Source organism: Glycine max, chromosome 12, assembly GCF_000004515.6.
Source record: "Glycine max cultivar Williams 82 chromosome 12, Glycine_max_v4.0, whole genome shotgun sequence".
NCBI classification, from domain to species: domain Eukaryota; kingdom Viridiplantae; phylum Streptophyta; class Magnoliopsida; order Fabales; family Fabaceae; genus Glycine; species Glycine max.
Window position 1 is genome coordinate 10,913,582 of NC_038248.2, and position 13,965 is coordinate 10,927,546.

At 35.7% G+C, this 13,965-nt stretch overlaps 1 protein-coding gene across 1 annotated transcript; it reads right to left on the bottom strand.

Moving 5' to 3' along the window:
• Nucleotides 1-8,457: 8,457 nt before the first annotated feature.
• Nucleotides 8,458-13,095, bottom strand: LOC102660446 (protein ACCELERATED CELL DEATH 6). Its single transcript, XM_006593014.1, has 4 exons — nucleotides 12,309-13,095; nucleotides 10,525-10,620; nucleotides 9,458-10,005; nucleotides 8,458-9,123 (listed from the first exon to the last, which is right to left on the bottom strand). The coding sequence occupies exons 1-4, from the start codon at nucleotides 13,093-13,095 to the stop codon at nucleotides 8,458-8,460; spliced, it is 2,097 nt and encodes a 698-aa protein (XP_006593077.1).
• Between the last annotated feature and the right edge of the window lie 870 nt (nucleotides 13,096-13,965).

A 13,965-nucleotide genomic window follows, 5' to 3' on the forward strand; every position in this document is an offset into this window, starting at 1 on the left:
ATCATAGGAACTAAATGGGTATTTATAAATAAATTGGATGAAAATGGTATAGTAGTTAGAAATAAAGCTAGACTTGTAGCAAAAGGATATAACCAAGAAGAAGGTATAGATTATGAAGAAACCTTTGCACCCGTAGCCAGATTAGAAGCCATTAGGATGCTTTTAGCTTATGCATCTATTATGAATTTTAAACTATATCAAATGGATGTCAAGAGTGCTTTCTTAAATGGTCTAATTCAAGAGGAGGTATATGTAGAACAACCTCCTGGGTTTGAAGACTCACAAAAATTAGACCATGTCTATAGATTAAAGAAAGCACTTTATGGTTTAAAACAAACACCTAGGGCTTGGTATGAAAGATTAAGTAAATTCCTATTAGAAAAGAATTTCACTTGAGGGAAGGTAGATACCACCTTATTCATAAAAAGGAAGGATAATGATATCTTATTGGTACAAATTTATGTTGATGATATAATTTTTGGATCCACTAATGAATCTTTGTGCAAGGAGTTTTCTATTGATATGCAAAGTGAGTTTGAGATGTCCATGATGGGTGAGTTAAATTACTTTATTGGACTACAAATCAAACAAATAAATGATGGGATCTTTGTCAATCAAGAAAAGTATTGCAAGGAACTTATCAAGAGATTTGGAATGGAAAACTCAAAACACTTGGCTACTCCCATGAGCACCAGTTGTTATCTTGACAAAAATGAAGCCGGTCAACCTGTTGATGCAAGGCAATACAGAGGTATGATTGGATCTCTACTTTACTTATCTGCAGGTAGGCCAGATATTATGTTTAGTGTATGCATGTGTGCAAGATTTCAATCAAATCCAAAGTTCTCACATCTAATGGCAGTAAAAAGAATCATAAGATATCTATTAGGAACAGTTAACTTAGGATTATTGTACCCTAAGAATTCTTTATGCAATTTAGTAGGATATTCAGATTCAGATTTTGTTGGATCAAAAACAGATAGGAAAAGCACTAGTGGCACATGTCAATTCATAGGGCTTGCTCTTGTTTCTTGGAATAGCAAGAAGCAAAATAGTGTAGCATTATCCATAGCAGAAGCAGAATATATTTCTGTTGGTAGTTGTTGTGCACAAATTCTGTGGATGAAACAACAACTATCTGATTATGGAATTGTACTAGATCACATTCCCATAAAATGTGATAACACTAGTGCCATAAACATATCTAAAAATCCAGTTTTCCACTCTAGAACCAAGCATATAGAAATTAGGCATCATTTTATTAGAGATCATATTCCAAAAGGAGATGTTGTTTTAGAATTTGTAGATACTAAAAATCAACTTGCAGACATCTTCACAAAACCACTAAACAAAGATTCCTTTTACACTATTAGAAGAGAATTAGGACTGCTAGATACTAATGACTTGTCTAAATGATCTATATTATTATGACATTTGAACAATTTAATATTTCTTTATTTGCATGGTATGATTGAACAATTATGAATTATGTTATATGACTATGTGGTTTTTATATATTTGATCTATCCATGTTTCTTGCTTCATGATTGGTTTATATTCTTCAATGAATGTCTTGTGAATGATTGATAGTATATGAATGTTTCATACTTGTTACGCACTTTGGCTTTTTGTTGATGCCAAATGGGGAGAGAAATAGGGATTAAATCAAGAACTCACATAAGTAATTAACTTAATTTCAAGTGAAGCATAAACTCAAAAACAAAGGGGGAGAATGGAAAATTAAGTGAGTGATCGACTAGGAAAAAGTAAGTGTATGTGTTTCTTGATTTCAGAGTTGTCATCATCAAAAAGAGGGAGATTGTAGAAGCAAGATTGATTCAAGGAGTTTTGATGATAACAAAGATGATGACAAAAAGCTCAAGAGAATGAGTTCAAGATTGAATCAAGAACACTTCAAGAATCAAGAGGAAATTTGATTTCTAGATTCAAGAATCAAGTTTCAAGATTTAAGTTTCAAGAATCAAGAATCAAGAATCAAGAATCAAGAATAATCAAGTTGAAGATTCGAGAATCAAGAAAAGACTCAATCAAGATAAGTACTAAAAAGTTTTTCAAAACATTGAGTAGCACATGAATTTTTCACAAAACCTTTTACCAAAGAGTTTTTACTCTCTGGTAATAGATTACCAGTTTATTGTAATCGATTACCAGTAGCAAAGATTGTTTTCAAAAAGCTTTCAACTGAATTTACAACGTTCCAATTGATTTCAAAATGGTGTAATCGATTACAATGATTTGGTAATCGATTACCAATGTGTTTGAACGTTGAAATTCAAATTCAAATGTGAAGAGTCACATCCTTTCACAAAAATGCTTTGTGTAATCGATTACAATGATTTGGTAATCGATTACCAGTGATAAGTTTTGAACAAAAATTAAAAGATGTAACTCTTCCAATGGTTTTCAAGTTTTTCTAAAGGTTATAACTCTTCTAATGGTTTTCTTGACCAGACATGAAGAGTCTATAAAAGCAAGACCTAAACTTGCATTTTACAACACATTGAATACAATCATTACAATCCTTTACAACCTTTGAATCTCTTTAAGCATGTTCTTGAATTTCTTCTTCTTCTTCCTTTGCCAAAATCTTTCTAAAGTTTTCTGGTTTTTCCAAACCTTGAAAACAAAACTTGTGTTATTCATCTTTTTCATTCCCTTCTCCCTTTGCCAAAAAGAATTCGCCAAGGACTAACCGCCTGAATTCTTTTTGTGTCTCTCTTCTCCCTTTTCCAAAAGAACAAAGGACTAACCGCCTGAATTCTTTTGTGTCTCCCTTCTCCCTTGTCAAACAATTCAAAACGACACAGTCTGAGAATTCTTTTGATTCTTCCCTTTCCCATAAACAAAAGATTTCAAAGGTAACCGCCTGAGAATTCTTTTGTTTCCCCATTCACAAAGTTTCAAAGGACTAACCGCCTGAGAACTTTGTCTTAACTCATTGGAGGGTACATCATTTGTGGTACAAGTAGAGGGTACATCTACTTGGGTTGTTGTGACTGAGAACAAGAAAGGGTACATCTTTTGTGGATCAGTTCTAGTGGAGGGTACATCCACTAGGTTATTCAAAGAGAACAAGGGAGGGTACATCCCTTATGGATCTTTGCTTGTATAGGACTTTACAAGGTTGAAAAGAAATCTCAAGGACCGTAGGTCACTTGGGGACTGGATGTTGGCACAGGTTGTTGTCGAATCAGTATAAAACTCTTGTGTTTGTCTTCTTCTTCCCTACACTCTTTATTTTCCACTGTGCACTTTAATTACCGCTTTTACTTTTGGTTAAGTTTATATTTTTGTTCTTTAATTTCTTAACAACATATTAAAAGCCTAAGAAGGGTAGATTTTAATTAGTAAAGGTCTAGTAATAATTATTCCAACCCCCCCTTCTTAATTATTCCGAGGCCACTTGATCCAACAAGAGTAGAGGGGCATCTGTTGTAAGGCCTCTCCAAAGGGCATAGTAATCTCCAATTTCTTGAAGATATCAAGGAATTGAGCTAGATGTTGTTCCTTGTCCTTCTTTGAGGGTAACAATGGGTATGATACCTCTTTCCCTTTAACTGGAGTTGCCTCATTTTTCTTCCCATGGGCACGTTCACTCTTACTCTTCTTCCCCTCTTCTCTCTTCTCATTTTTTCATTTTTTTGTTTTTGTTTTTGTTTTTCTTTATTCTTCTATTCATTTATTTCTTTCTTTTCATCAATTATTGGTCCCTTCTTCAACTGGTCTTCTTCCTCTTCCTTCTCTTCTTCTTTTTCTTCTTCAACAACTAATTCTTGGTTCTCAGCAACTAGTCTCCCCTCATCTTCAGCAATAATGGCCCTCCTACCTTTGGTCATGACAACCTTACACTTTTCCTTTGGATTCTTTTCTGTATTGGCTCCAAAATTGCTTGAAGGCTTGTCTGCCAATTGTTTGGCCAACTGTCCCACCTGAATTTCAAGGTTTTTAATGGCCGACTCTGTGCTTTTATGATTTGACATAGAAACCTGCATAAATTGAGCAAGAGTCTCTTCCAGTTTTGTCGTCCTCTTGTATAAGTTAGGCCCTTGTTGTTGCGGCCTATTGGATGGCCCACCCTGGTCTTTGTTGAATTGGATCCCTGGGTGAGTTCTCCACTGTCCTTGTTGCTGGTTGTAATTCAGGCCATGTTGGAAACCTGAGTATCCACCTGCATTAAAATTTGGTCTTGGCTGATTCCCCATGTAATTTACTTTGTGAGCTCCACCACAAATAGTGCAACCTACAACCTGCAAAATAATAGAATGTGAAGGTTGACTAACATTTAATTGAGTTGACAACTTACTTAATGTCTCTATTAAGGTCTCAAGCTGCTTGGACAACAACTTGTTCAGTGCCAACAAAGCATCCTCTGATGAAAGCTCTAACAAACTTCTCTTGGTGAGAATGTGTGTCCTGTCACGCAAGATAGCATGATCACTAGCAGCCATGTTTTCAATCAATTCTATTGCCTCTTTTGGGGTCTTCAATTTAATTTTCCCCCCAGCAAAAGCGTCAAGTAATTGCTTTGACTGTGGCCTTAACCCATCAATGAAGATATTAAGCTGAATAGGTTCAGAGAATCCGTGAGTTGGAGTTTTCCGCAGCGAAGTCATGACCTTGGAGTGATAATGGAGTTTGGGAACAGATTTGTTCACATAGGAGCATAGTGCCGTTGTCGACGATTACCTGCAGAGGGGTGGTCTGTGATGCTGGCAGTTGGAGGTGCTTGGTGATGCAAGATTGTATGAAATTATGGGTACTCCCTCCGTCAATGAGTACCGTCACTCTGAAGTGGTGAATAAACCCAAAGAGTCAGAATGCGTCGAGAGTCGAGGCACTGGAAAAGGAATTAAAGCTAATTTGGGCGAGGGTGGGGTCTGGGGAGGGTGGTATGGGAGGTGGGGAAATGGGGGTCTGAGAAGGGTGGTCAGGTCCTAGGTCGTCCTCGTCGACAACAAGCAAGAAGAAACGAACCTTGCATTTGTGGGAAGGTGCCCACTTCTCGTCACAATTATAACACAGACCGTGTTAACGCTTATGGGCCATTTCCTTAGAGGTGAGGCGGTGGACCTGGGTGTAGGAATGATTGGGAGTACCAGTGGGTACCGGTGAGGGTAAGAATGGTGGATGGGCTATGTGGATGATGGTGATTGAGGCTGGTGGCCACGGGCAAAAACTGAGGCAGCGATCTTCGAGCTTATCTTCCTGTAAGAGATAGCCTAAGGAAGGGAGATAGGCTGGAGTGCCTGTATCTCATGACGCAATTTCGGCGTGAGACCCGATATGAAGCAGCTGAGCAAGAATGATGGCGGTAAGCCGATGATGTGGTTGGCGAGGCACTCAAACTCATGGAGGTAATCATTGATGGACCCTTTCTGAGTGAGCTTGAATAACACGCCCTTGGGGGCGTCATAAAATGTCGGCGCGAACCGGGTCTCCAGTGCTTGCAGCAATGACAACCACGACGTGATTAAGCTGTTTCAAAACATCCATTGAAACCAGCTTAAAACGGGTCCTTCCATATAAAACGAAGCGATGGTGACGCGTTCTTCATCCAGTGTATGGTGATAGTCGAAGAATTGGGAGATCTTGAAGATCCATCCCATGGCGTTGTTGCCGTCGAAATGAGAGACGTCAAGTTTGATGTGGTGGTGGGAAGAAAGGGGAAAAAGGGTGGTGGGGGTAAGGGCGGGGGTGAAGGTGGAGGGTGTTGGTGTTAGAGTTACAGGAGCTACAACTACTCTTGTATGGAGTCGAGGCGCAAGGAGAGGTCATGGTGGGTCTGGGTTAGACGGAGAACCGCCTCTTCCAAGCGATTGGTGGTCTTGGAGCAGGTGTTGTGCTCTGCCATGGGGACGTCGATAGGTCAGACTAAATCATAGGGATTATCCCTTGGATTCAAGATCAAGGGTAGTCTCCAGGGAGAAGAACGATAAACAAAAAGCTGAAAATGAATATTCCTCCCTTCATTTAGTGCGCTTCTTGCTATTTAAAAGCCCTCGAGGTACACGAACCTTCCATTACACAGAGACACGTACACAAAATAACAAAACGGACAATTGCTGACAACTTTCTAATTACAGAATACTAACTAATTGCACACTCCTATTACGTCTCGACAGTTACACAAATGGCCTAAGGTTGCACCTAATCAGGAAAATTTATTGTAGAGGGTCCCCTTTACAAACTATTTACGTAAAGGGGTCCCTTTTCTAAGTATTTATGGAGGGGGTCTCTTCTTACGCTGATGCCGCCAGCAGGATTGGCGAGATAGGTGTGCCGCTATTCGCAATAGCGAGAAGCGTGCTTGGCGGAGAGAAGATGGTGCCGCCATTGTCGTTGGCGAGATAGCTGACGTGGAAGCTGTCTCGCTGCTCCCACTGGCGAGATACATTGTCTCCTTCCTTCATATTGCTATACTGCATCCACCCAATGGACCCATGAATAAGTTTCGGTGCGGCAAATTTACTGTAAATGAAGCAAATGGAACAAAACACCAAATGAAAATAGACAGAGCAGCTCAAGCTATTTCCACAAACACACAAAGCAAAAACCTTGATGGGGGTTATGGTTTTAACAATTAGCCCTCTTCAATCTGCATCCAAAGCTTAAATCCCTCAAGCACAGAAAACCATACTCACCAATTAATGTCTTCTCAACCTTCTACAGTGTTGGAGAAGATCTCCAACAGTTCTCAAATGCAATGACTTGCCACATACAAAGTAATGGGAAAACCCCAATTTCTTATAGAACACACTGATGAGATATAGCATCAACCATCAACCAAGAATTCCTTCGAAATCCAACCTTTGTTGAAACAAAAGAAACCTAGAAACAAATAAACAACCCCCCCCCCCCAAAAAGTTCTCCGCTTCAGCATTCAGCATTCCTAAAAACAATCTTAGGATATAAAATCATAAGAAACCCAAGAAAACTGAAGAGGAATTGCCATCTGGGTAGACATGAATTATTTGAAAAAAATGGAGTTGTTGGGTTGAGAAAGAATGGGTACCTGAGATTGAGGTTGATGCACCACTTCACTTCATCACTGTGCCGTGTCTTTGCATTCAGACAGCAGAGTTGAAATATACAACACATAACAAATTCAGTCATTTAAGCTGTCTCGCCGGAAGCAATGGTGGCACAATGGGGGAGGCTTCTCCAGTCATGCTGGCGGCACACCCACGTCACCATGCATCTCGCCAGTTGTGCTGGCGGCACACTCACCATATAGCCACGTCACGAAGTTTCTCGTCATTGACAATGGCGACACACTTATCTCGTCAATCCTGTTGGTGACATCAGCATAAGAAGAGACCCCCTCGGTAAATACTTAAAAAAGGGACCCCTTTACATAAATAATTTGTAAAAGGGACCCTTTACAATAAATTTATCCACGTAATCATGCAGGTAAGCTGGTCTGTGGGTCTCTCTCTTGGGCCGAGGGTGCTGTGCTGTATCACATTCCAAAGTTCCTAAATTCCAATAAAGTCATCAAGTGTCGTTGTGTTAATTGTTTAGGTAACAAAAGTCACAAACTTTCATTCAATAAATCGAGTCTTGCTATTCTTGTCCTATTCACATTGTTTATTCCGATGTATGGGTCAAACTTCAATAAAATCAAATCCAAAGTTTTCATTGATTTATTTTCACTTTATGTCTAGTTGTATCCAGTAAAATCAAATCTGATTTTTTCAATATATTTCCAGTCTTTAAATCCCTTATCGAAAAATCAATTAAATGCCAAAATTAAAACTCTTTACACTGGCAACGACGGTGAATACATACATTAAGTTATGCGTTCGTTCCTGCAAACCCATGACATTTCTCATTTAACAACTTTTGCCCATACCTCTGAACATAATGGAATCTCTGAATGTAAGCATTGTCATCTTATCGAAACATCCCATTGTCTCTTGAATCATGCATGCATCCCTCCCATTCAAATTTGGTGTTATGCGTAGCAAACAGCTGCGTATCTTATTGATCGAATGCCTACCCTCACAGTAAACAAAAGAAAATGATCATTTTGGTCAATAAGATGCTCTTAAAAATCATGGGAATTGCCAAATTGGAGCTGCATGGAATGAAAATTGAGATTGTTCGGTCAAGGAAAATAAAACATTCACAAGAATCATAAGAAATCTTAAATTTAATTTCTATTGACTAGATTTCAAATCTCACGGGTTTGTTTAAATTATATATTTTTATATTTATATTTAATACTTATTTTAAAAATATATGTAGCTTCTATGTTTTGTGAATTGTTTTTTTCAATACAAATCCCGAGTTTAATTTAATTTACATCCACATGTAAAGGGAAATTACTTAACAAGTATGAAATTTTGATTGCCATTCTCATTCCTCCATCCCAATAAAAGCAATACAGTAAACACTAGTATATAGTTTAATCTGTTGTTACACATGCTCCTCTGATTAATCATCCTTGTCATTGTTTTCTTTCTGAGGCAATGAATCTTCAGGCCTATCATCATATTTTGTCAATGCAATTAGAATCCGAAGAACGAGTCTACCAACATGACGAAATAGAAGAAGGCGAATTCCAATTGGAAAAAATCCAAAAAATAAACCCAACAAGATGAGGGAAGTGTACACAACTCCAATGACAATAATAGTACGGGAAAGAGCATAGTTGTTGGCCACAACTAGATGTACTGCAGCCATAAATGCAATTGGTACGGTTGAAAAGGCAAGAACCAAACAACACATTGCAAGGATAGTTGCTCCTGTTGCCAATTTATGATCAAAAATCAGTGCCATCAACATGAGTCCACATGCAATAACAGAGCTATACATAGCTATCATGTTGAAGGTGGTGAATACCCAAAAAAATGGTTTATCAGCCAAAATTGCCATCCCTATATTTTTTGGGTCTTTAGCATCTGAACTATATACGCCTCCAGGCACAGTGAAACCAGCAGCAAATGTCACAGTGACCATCAACGTTGCCACAACTAAAAATGTGTTGATGAGATCTTTTAAGCTCAATTGCATTCTGGGCGATTGTTGCCATTGAGAACTCAACATATCATTTACTTTTAGGAGGGCACCAGCTTCTTTTAATACTAGATTAGCAAGGAACTACATGAAAAATGGAGAAGTTCAGGAAAAAAAAAAGTAGAAATAAACATGAGATGTCATGCATCATCAATAATTACAAGTTATAGTGTTTAGATATATTCACAATGAAACCAAAAGAGTACCTTTTTTATAATGAGAGAATATTATATATGAAGCATATCAATTATAGTTGATATTCATATCTCAAATAATATAATTTAATAGCATTTCATGTCATTTTATATAATTCCATTTTATCTTTTATCATTCATTGAAACATATAACTCTATTGCATGATGCCATTATATATGAAGCCTTAAGCACTTCTGCTACAGATATTAATTATTGATCATACCTTTCGAATTGTCATTTGCTTTTTCGAAGCTAGATGAACGATATCCCGAGCCGTAAAGCCGTCGTTATTCGAGCAGTTAACATCAGTCTTCTTATCTTGAGTGATGAAGTACAAAACTTTAGGAAACAAATTTATTGAAGCCAAATGCAATGCAGTGTTTCCATCATTGTCTTTCTGGTTTATAGTAAATTGGTCGATCTTCGAATTTTTCAATAGGTATTGTACCACTTTACTTTTTCCATTTTTCGCTGCAACATGAAGAATGTTTTGACATTTTTGGTTGAGGAGAAGATTAATAGGCCATTCATGTTGAAGAAAATCATTTATCACCCTAACATGACCCTTTTTGCAAGCAAGGTGAATAGGAAGATGACCCTTTTTGTTCCCTTCCAAGGCAGTTTGATTTGAACTATCAATTGAATTTTCTAAGAGTATATGAAATCCCTCAACATAACCGATATAAGCTGCATAATGAAGGGGAGTACCTCCATCTTCATCTCTTAAGTAAACTAGTTCTGGTCTTTTTGCTAGTATCCCATTTATTAGATCTACAGTTGAACAAACCAAAGTAAAATAAATTAATTAGATTTTGCTAACGACAAATTAAAGAATCTTAGCATATTTTATTAAATATTTTTAATTATTCAAATATTAAAAATTACATAACTTTTACATTTGCGATAAAATATATTTTTCTAATAAAAATTGTACCTTATTATTATGATAAGTATGCCTAATTCTTCGTATATACTGTGACATATGGCGAGTTTATAATAAACGTATTTAGGCCTAGAACTTTTTCCTGTGTTCTTCTTATTTAAATATTTTTTTATGGTGAACTTCATTATTTTTAAATTATTTTAGTAACTTTGGTCTTTCATATTATAAATAGGGTTAAGTATACAAAAAAAAAGGCATGTGGATTAGTCTAACATGTTCAAACCCCCTGTTCATTACGTAACCTTGTTACATGCAGTAAATTAGGTATTCAAATGTTGCACCTCCCATTTTGAATTTCGCATATTCTGATTTTTAAATATCTCCAAATCATCATTTTCATATTATACCTTTCCTCTTTCTCAACATGCTACTCCAGAGGGAGTCCCACTTGTTCTCATATACTCCATCTAAGTGTTTCTCCACGGTTCGGTCTTCCTCTTCGTCTCCATTTGCATTCACACATAATCATCTCACAAACTTTCATTTGTTCCTCTTCATCTTCATTTGTGTCGATTCCACTATTGATTTCTTCCATTCTTTATTAAGCTTTTATTTTATGAACAAATCTTTTCCAAAGAGGAATTGTGGCAATTGTATTCGGAACAGGTATTCTGGAAGCTTTTATTTCGGTTACAGAATGACCTTTTTGGAACACGATTTTAGTTCTAGAATACGTGCTCCATAATAATGAAACAAAGCTTCTGAAATTCCTTTTCCAAAAATATGTATATTTGTTTTGGAACATGCAATACAGAATATTGATAGCATTTTTTCAAAATACCTATTCTAGAAGCATATTTTATGTTATCGGGAAAGTTTACTCTGAAACTCAATCTATGTTCTAGAATAACCATTTCATAAACTATTTTGAAGAATAAGAATAAGTGTTCTAAAAACCTTTTCCAAAATAGCTATTTCGAAATGTAAAAATTACCTTTGAGACTGATCATTTCAAAAGTATGTTATGATAACCTATTTTGGAATAATTGTTCTAGAAAATAAAAGTTACCTTTCCAAATGACCATTCTGAAAAGGTGATTCTTGATGAAAGAGTTATTTTTGTCCATACAAATAAAGTAGAAGGTGCATGATATAAGTTGAGAGGTACAAGATTCAAATGTGGTTAAATTATATGCCCTAGGAAATAAATGGGCTTATAGAATTGACTTGGGTTTACTTCCCTTGGCCCACAACTTAATAAGTTGGGTCATATAGTTAATAGAAGATTTAAAAAAACAAACATGGGACTAAAGTGAAAAAGAAAATAAAAAAATCAGGAAAATTAACTAAAAATATAAAATTGTTTTTTTATATAGAATAAAAAGTCTACAATCTTGCCTCATGCAAATTGCAATTAGGAAAATTGTAAATATACACTCTATTATGGGTGGATTGGTACGAGAATAGACAAATAAATAGAAAAAAATAGATAGACATAATGATAAAAAAAATAGAATGACAATAAGATGAATGATACAATAGATATATATGTTTATAATTACCCTTACAAATAATATAACTAATTGGTTGGTCTGAGTCTGTTGTTAAATTAATTGGTATGTCATTGATCCAATGATCCAATCTAACCTGATTGATTCTGTGGTTGAATTGATAAATTAATTCCATTTAGCATGAATCAATTTGATTGAATCGATTGAACCAATATTAGTTATTTTTATTAAAATGTAAAATTTAATGAATAAAAAAATAAATCTAGAACCTAAAAATCATTTAGTGGATCAACTTACCATCAAATCATCATTGATTAATTATTAAATATATAATTAATTAATACATATAGTTATATTTTATGTTAGTTACAACAGTTCATAGGATGATTCAATCAGGAACTCATCAACCGAGTGTTTTGACCGTACGGACAACCAATCCTATTTTTAAACTTATGCGTGCAGGTCTACTTTGTCTATAACTTAAATATCGAACTCTATTTACTTCTTTTATCTAGAAAGTAAGATTCTGGACTAAAGTATCCTTTCTACTTAGTTCAAATTTTATTAACAATACTTTTCTTATAAAAATATATGTCCAACTCTATTTAAAAGCTTATGAAACAATTGCTTAATTAAAATACCACAAATACAGTAATTTAGTCTAAAGAAGCAGGATTTACCAGATTTCCGTTCTAACAGGGCTGCATGGAGTGGAGAGTTTCCAAGGCACTGTGGAAGATCCACAGGGAATGGAATTTCCAATAGAAGATTCAGAATTTCCACATTCCCATTCACTACTGCCAAATACAGTGGTGATCGCCTTGACTTGTTCAAATAATGAACCACATCATTATCTGCACAAAAAATCTCCTTTATCACATCAACATCCCCACTGTGGATAGCCTCGTGCAAAGGAGTATCCCCATGTTCATTTGTTTCTCTTGTTATCTCTTTATCATTCATCTCTTCATGGTTTGACTTCTCTATGGCATATTGTGAGAGAATGATGTTGACTATAGTAGAGTTCTTGGACCTCACAGCAACATGAAGTGGAGTATCTCCTCTTACGTTTCTCCTAATAAGAAGCTCAGGAAAATGATGGGCAATCAGCTCAGCAATATGCTCTCCCTTATGATATGCTGCCACGTGAAGCAATGAATCACCTGCTCCAGTGACTTGATAAAAAATATCAGACAAAGATAGTTTCCTTTTTCTGCATTGTTGATTCAAAACCCCAACAAAGTTATCCACATTCCCATCTTCAACAGCATTGTACAACTCGCGAACCATAACTTTTCCAACAAGTTCCTTATGCAATAATAGTCTCACCGGTTGTGAAGAAGCTGCTGCCTCTTGACTTGAGAATTGTGTGTTCTTCAGTTCCTCCATCCTCCTGTTGCATCTCTGTCTCCAGCTTGAGTCATCTGATTCGATAGGAATTTGCAAATGATTATGATTATGATTCATGATTTAGGTATATGATAATTGAGTAACACCCAAATCAAGTGCAATAAATCCAGAAAGATGAAGGTTGTGACTTGTGATTTATCCTTAACAGATGTGAACCGCAATTAATACACGAGAAGACCGTTAATTAAGGAAATGATGGTGCTTGTGTCTTTATATTATTTTACTAATACTGTCAAAAAAAATATTTTTTCAATGAATTAAATAATTACTTCGCATGTAACATTGTCATACGATGTTGTGTGTGAACGTAGTATATGGTAGGATTATTCGGTACATAAGATTATATAGTAATCTTTGGTTGACGCGAAGTCTGATTTTCGAACCTTTTCACTCGTGAACTGTCATGCTTAAATCCTAAATTTATTTTCCCATAGATCGATCTTAAAAAGAGTGGAAGATGTCGACAATGATAAAATTTAAACTCACCTCGTATTTGTAATGACGAGGTATACCATTTTGTGACAACAAGGCCTAAACAACGACAAAGTTTGTTTAAATTAAGAGTAATTATACATTAATATTTAGGAGTAATAATATTTTTAGATTCAGAAATGTTAATTAGTGTCATTAGAATATTGATTAAGAAATGAAAAGAAAAAATATTTCTACTGAAATGCGTAAAATTATATTATTCATAATTTCTTTTTACACTCTCCTATAATTTTTACAATAAATATTTTTTTATTTTAGTTTTCCTACCAACATTGATTAACAAGAGCTTTTTAGATACCCTACTTTGCTAAATACTTAATTAATATTCCCTCTTATACCCTACTAGTATATGGTAGCATTATTGGGTGCATAGGAGTATATAATAATCCTTGGTTGACGTGAAGTCTCAGATTAATTTTTAAGCCTTTTTACACT

What these genes read in the sequence shown, in the direction of transcription:
- LOC102660446 (XM_006593014.1), bottom strand. Translation starts at nt 13,095, where the DNA reads ATGAATCATAATCATAATCATTTGCAAATTCCTATCGAATCAGATGAC. An exon ending in CCTGTTAGAACGGAAATCTG is followed by an intron (nt 10,621 to 12,308) that starts GTAAATCCTGCT and finishes ATGCAAATGGAG; the next exon opens with ACGAAGAGGAAGACCGAACC. An exon ending in AGCAAATGACAATTCGAAAG is followed by an intron (nt 9,124 to 9,457) that starts GTATGATCAATA and finishes TTTTTCATGTAG; the next exon opens with TTCCTTGCTAATCTAGTATT.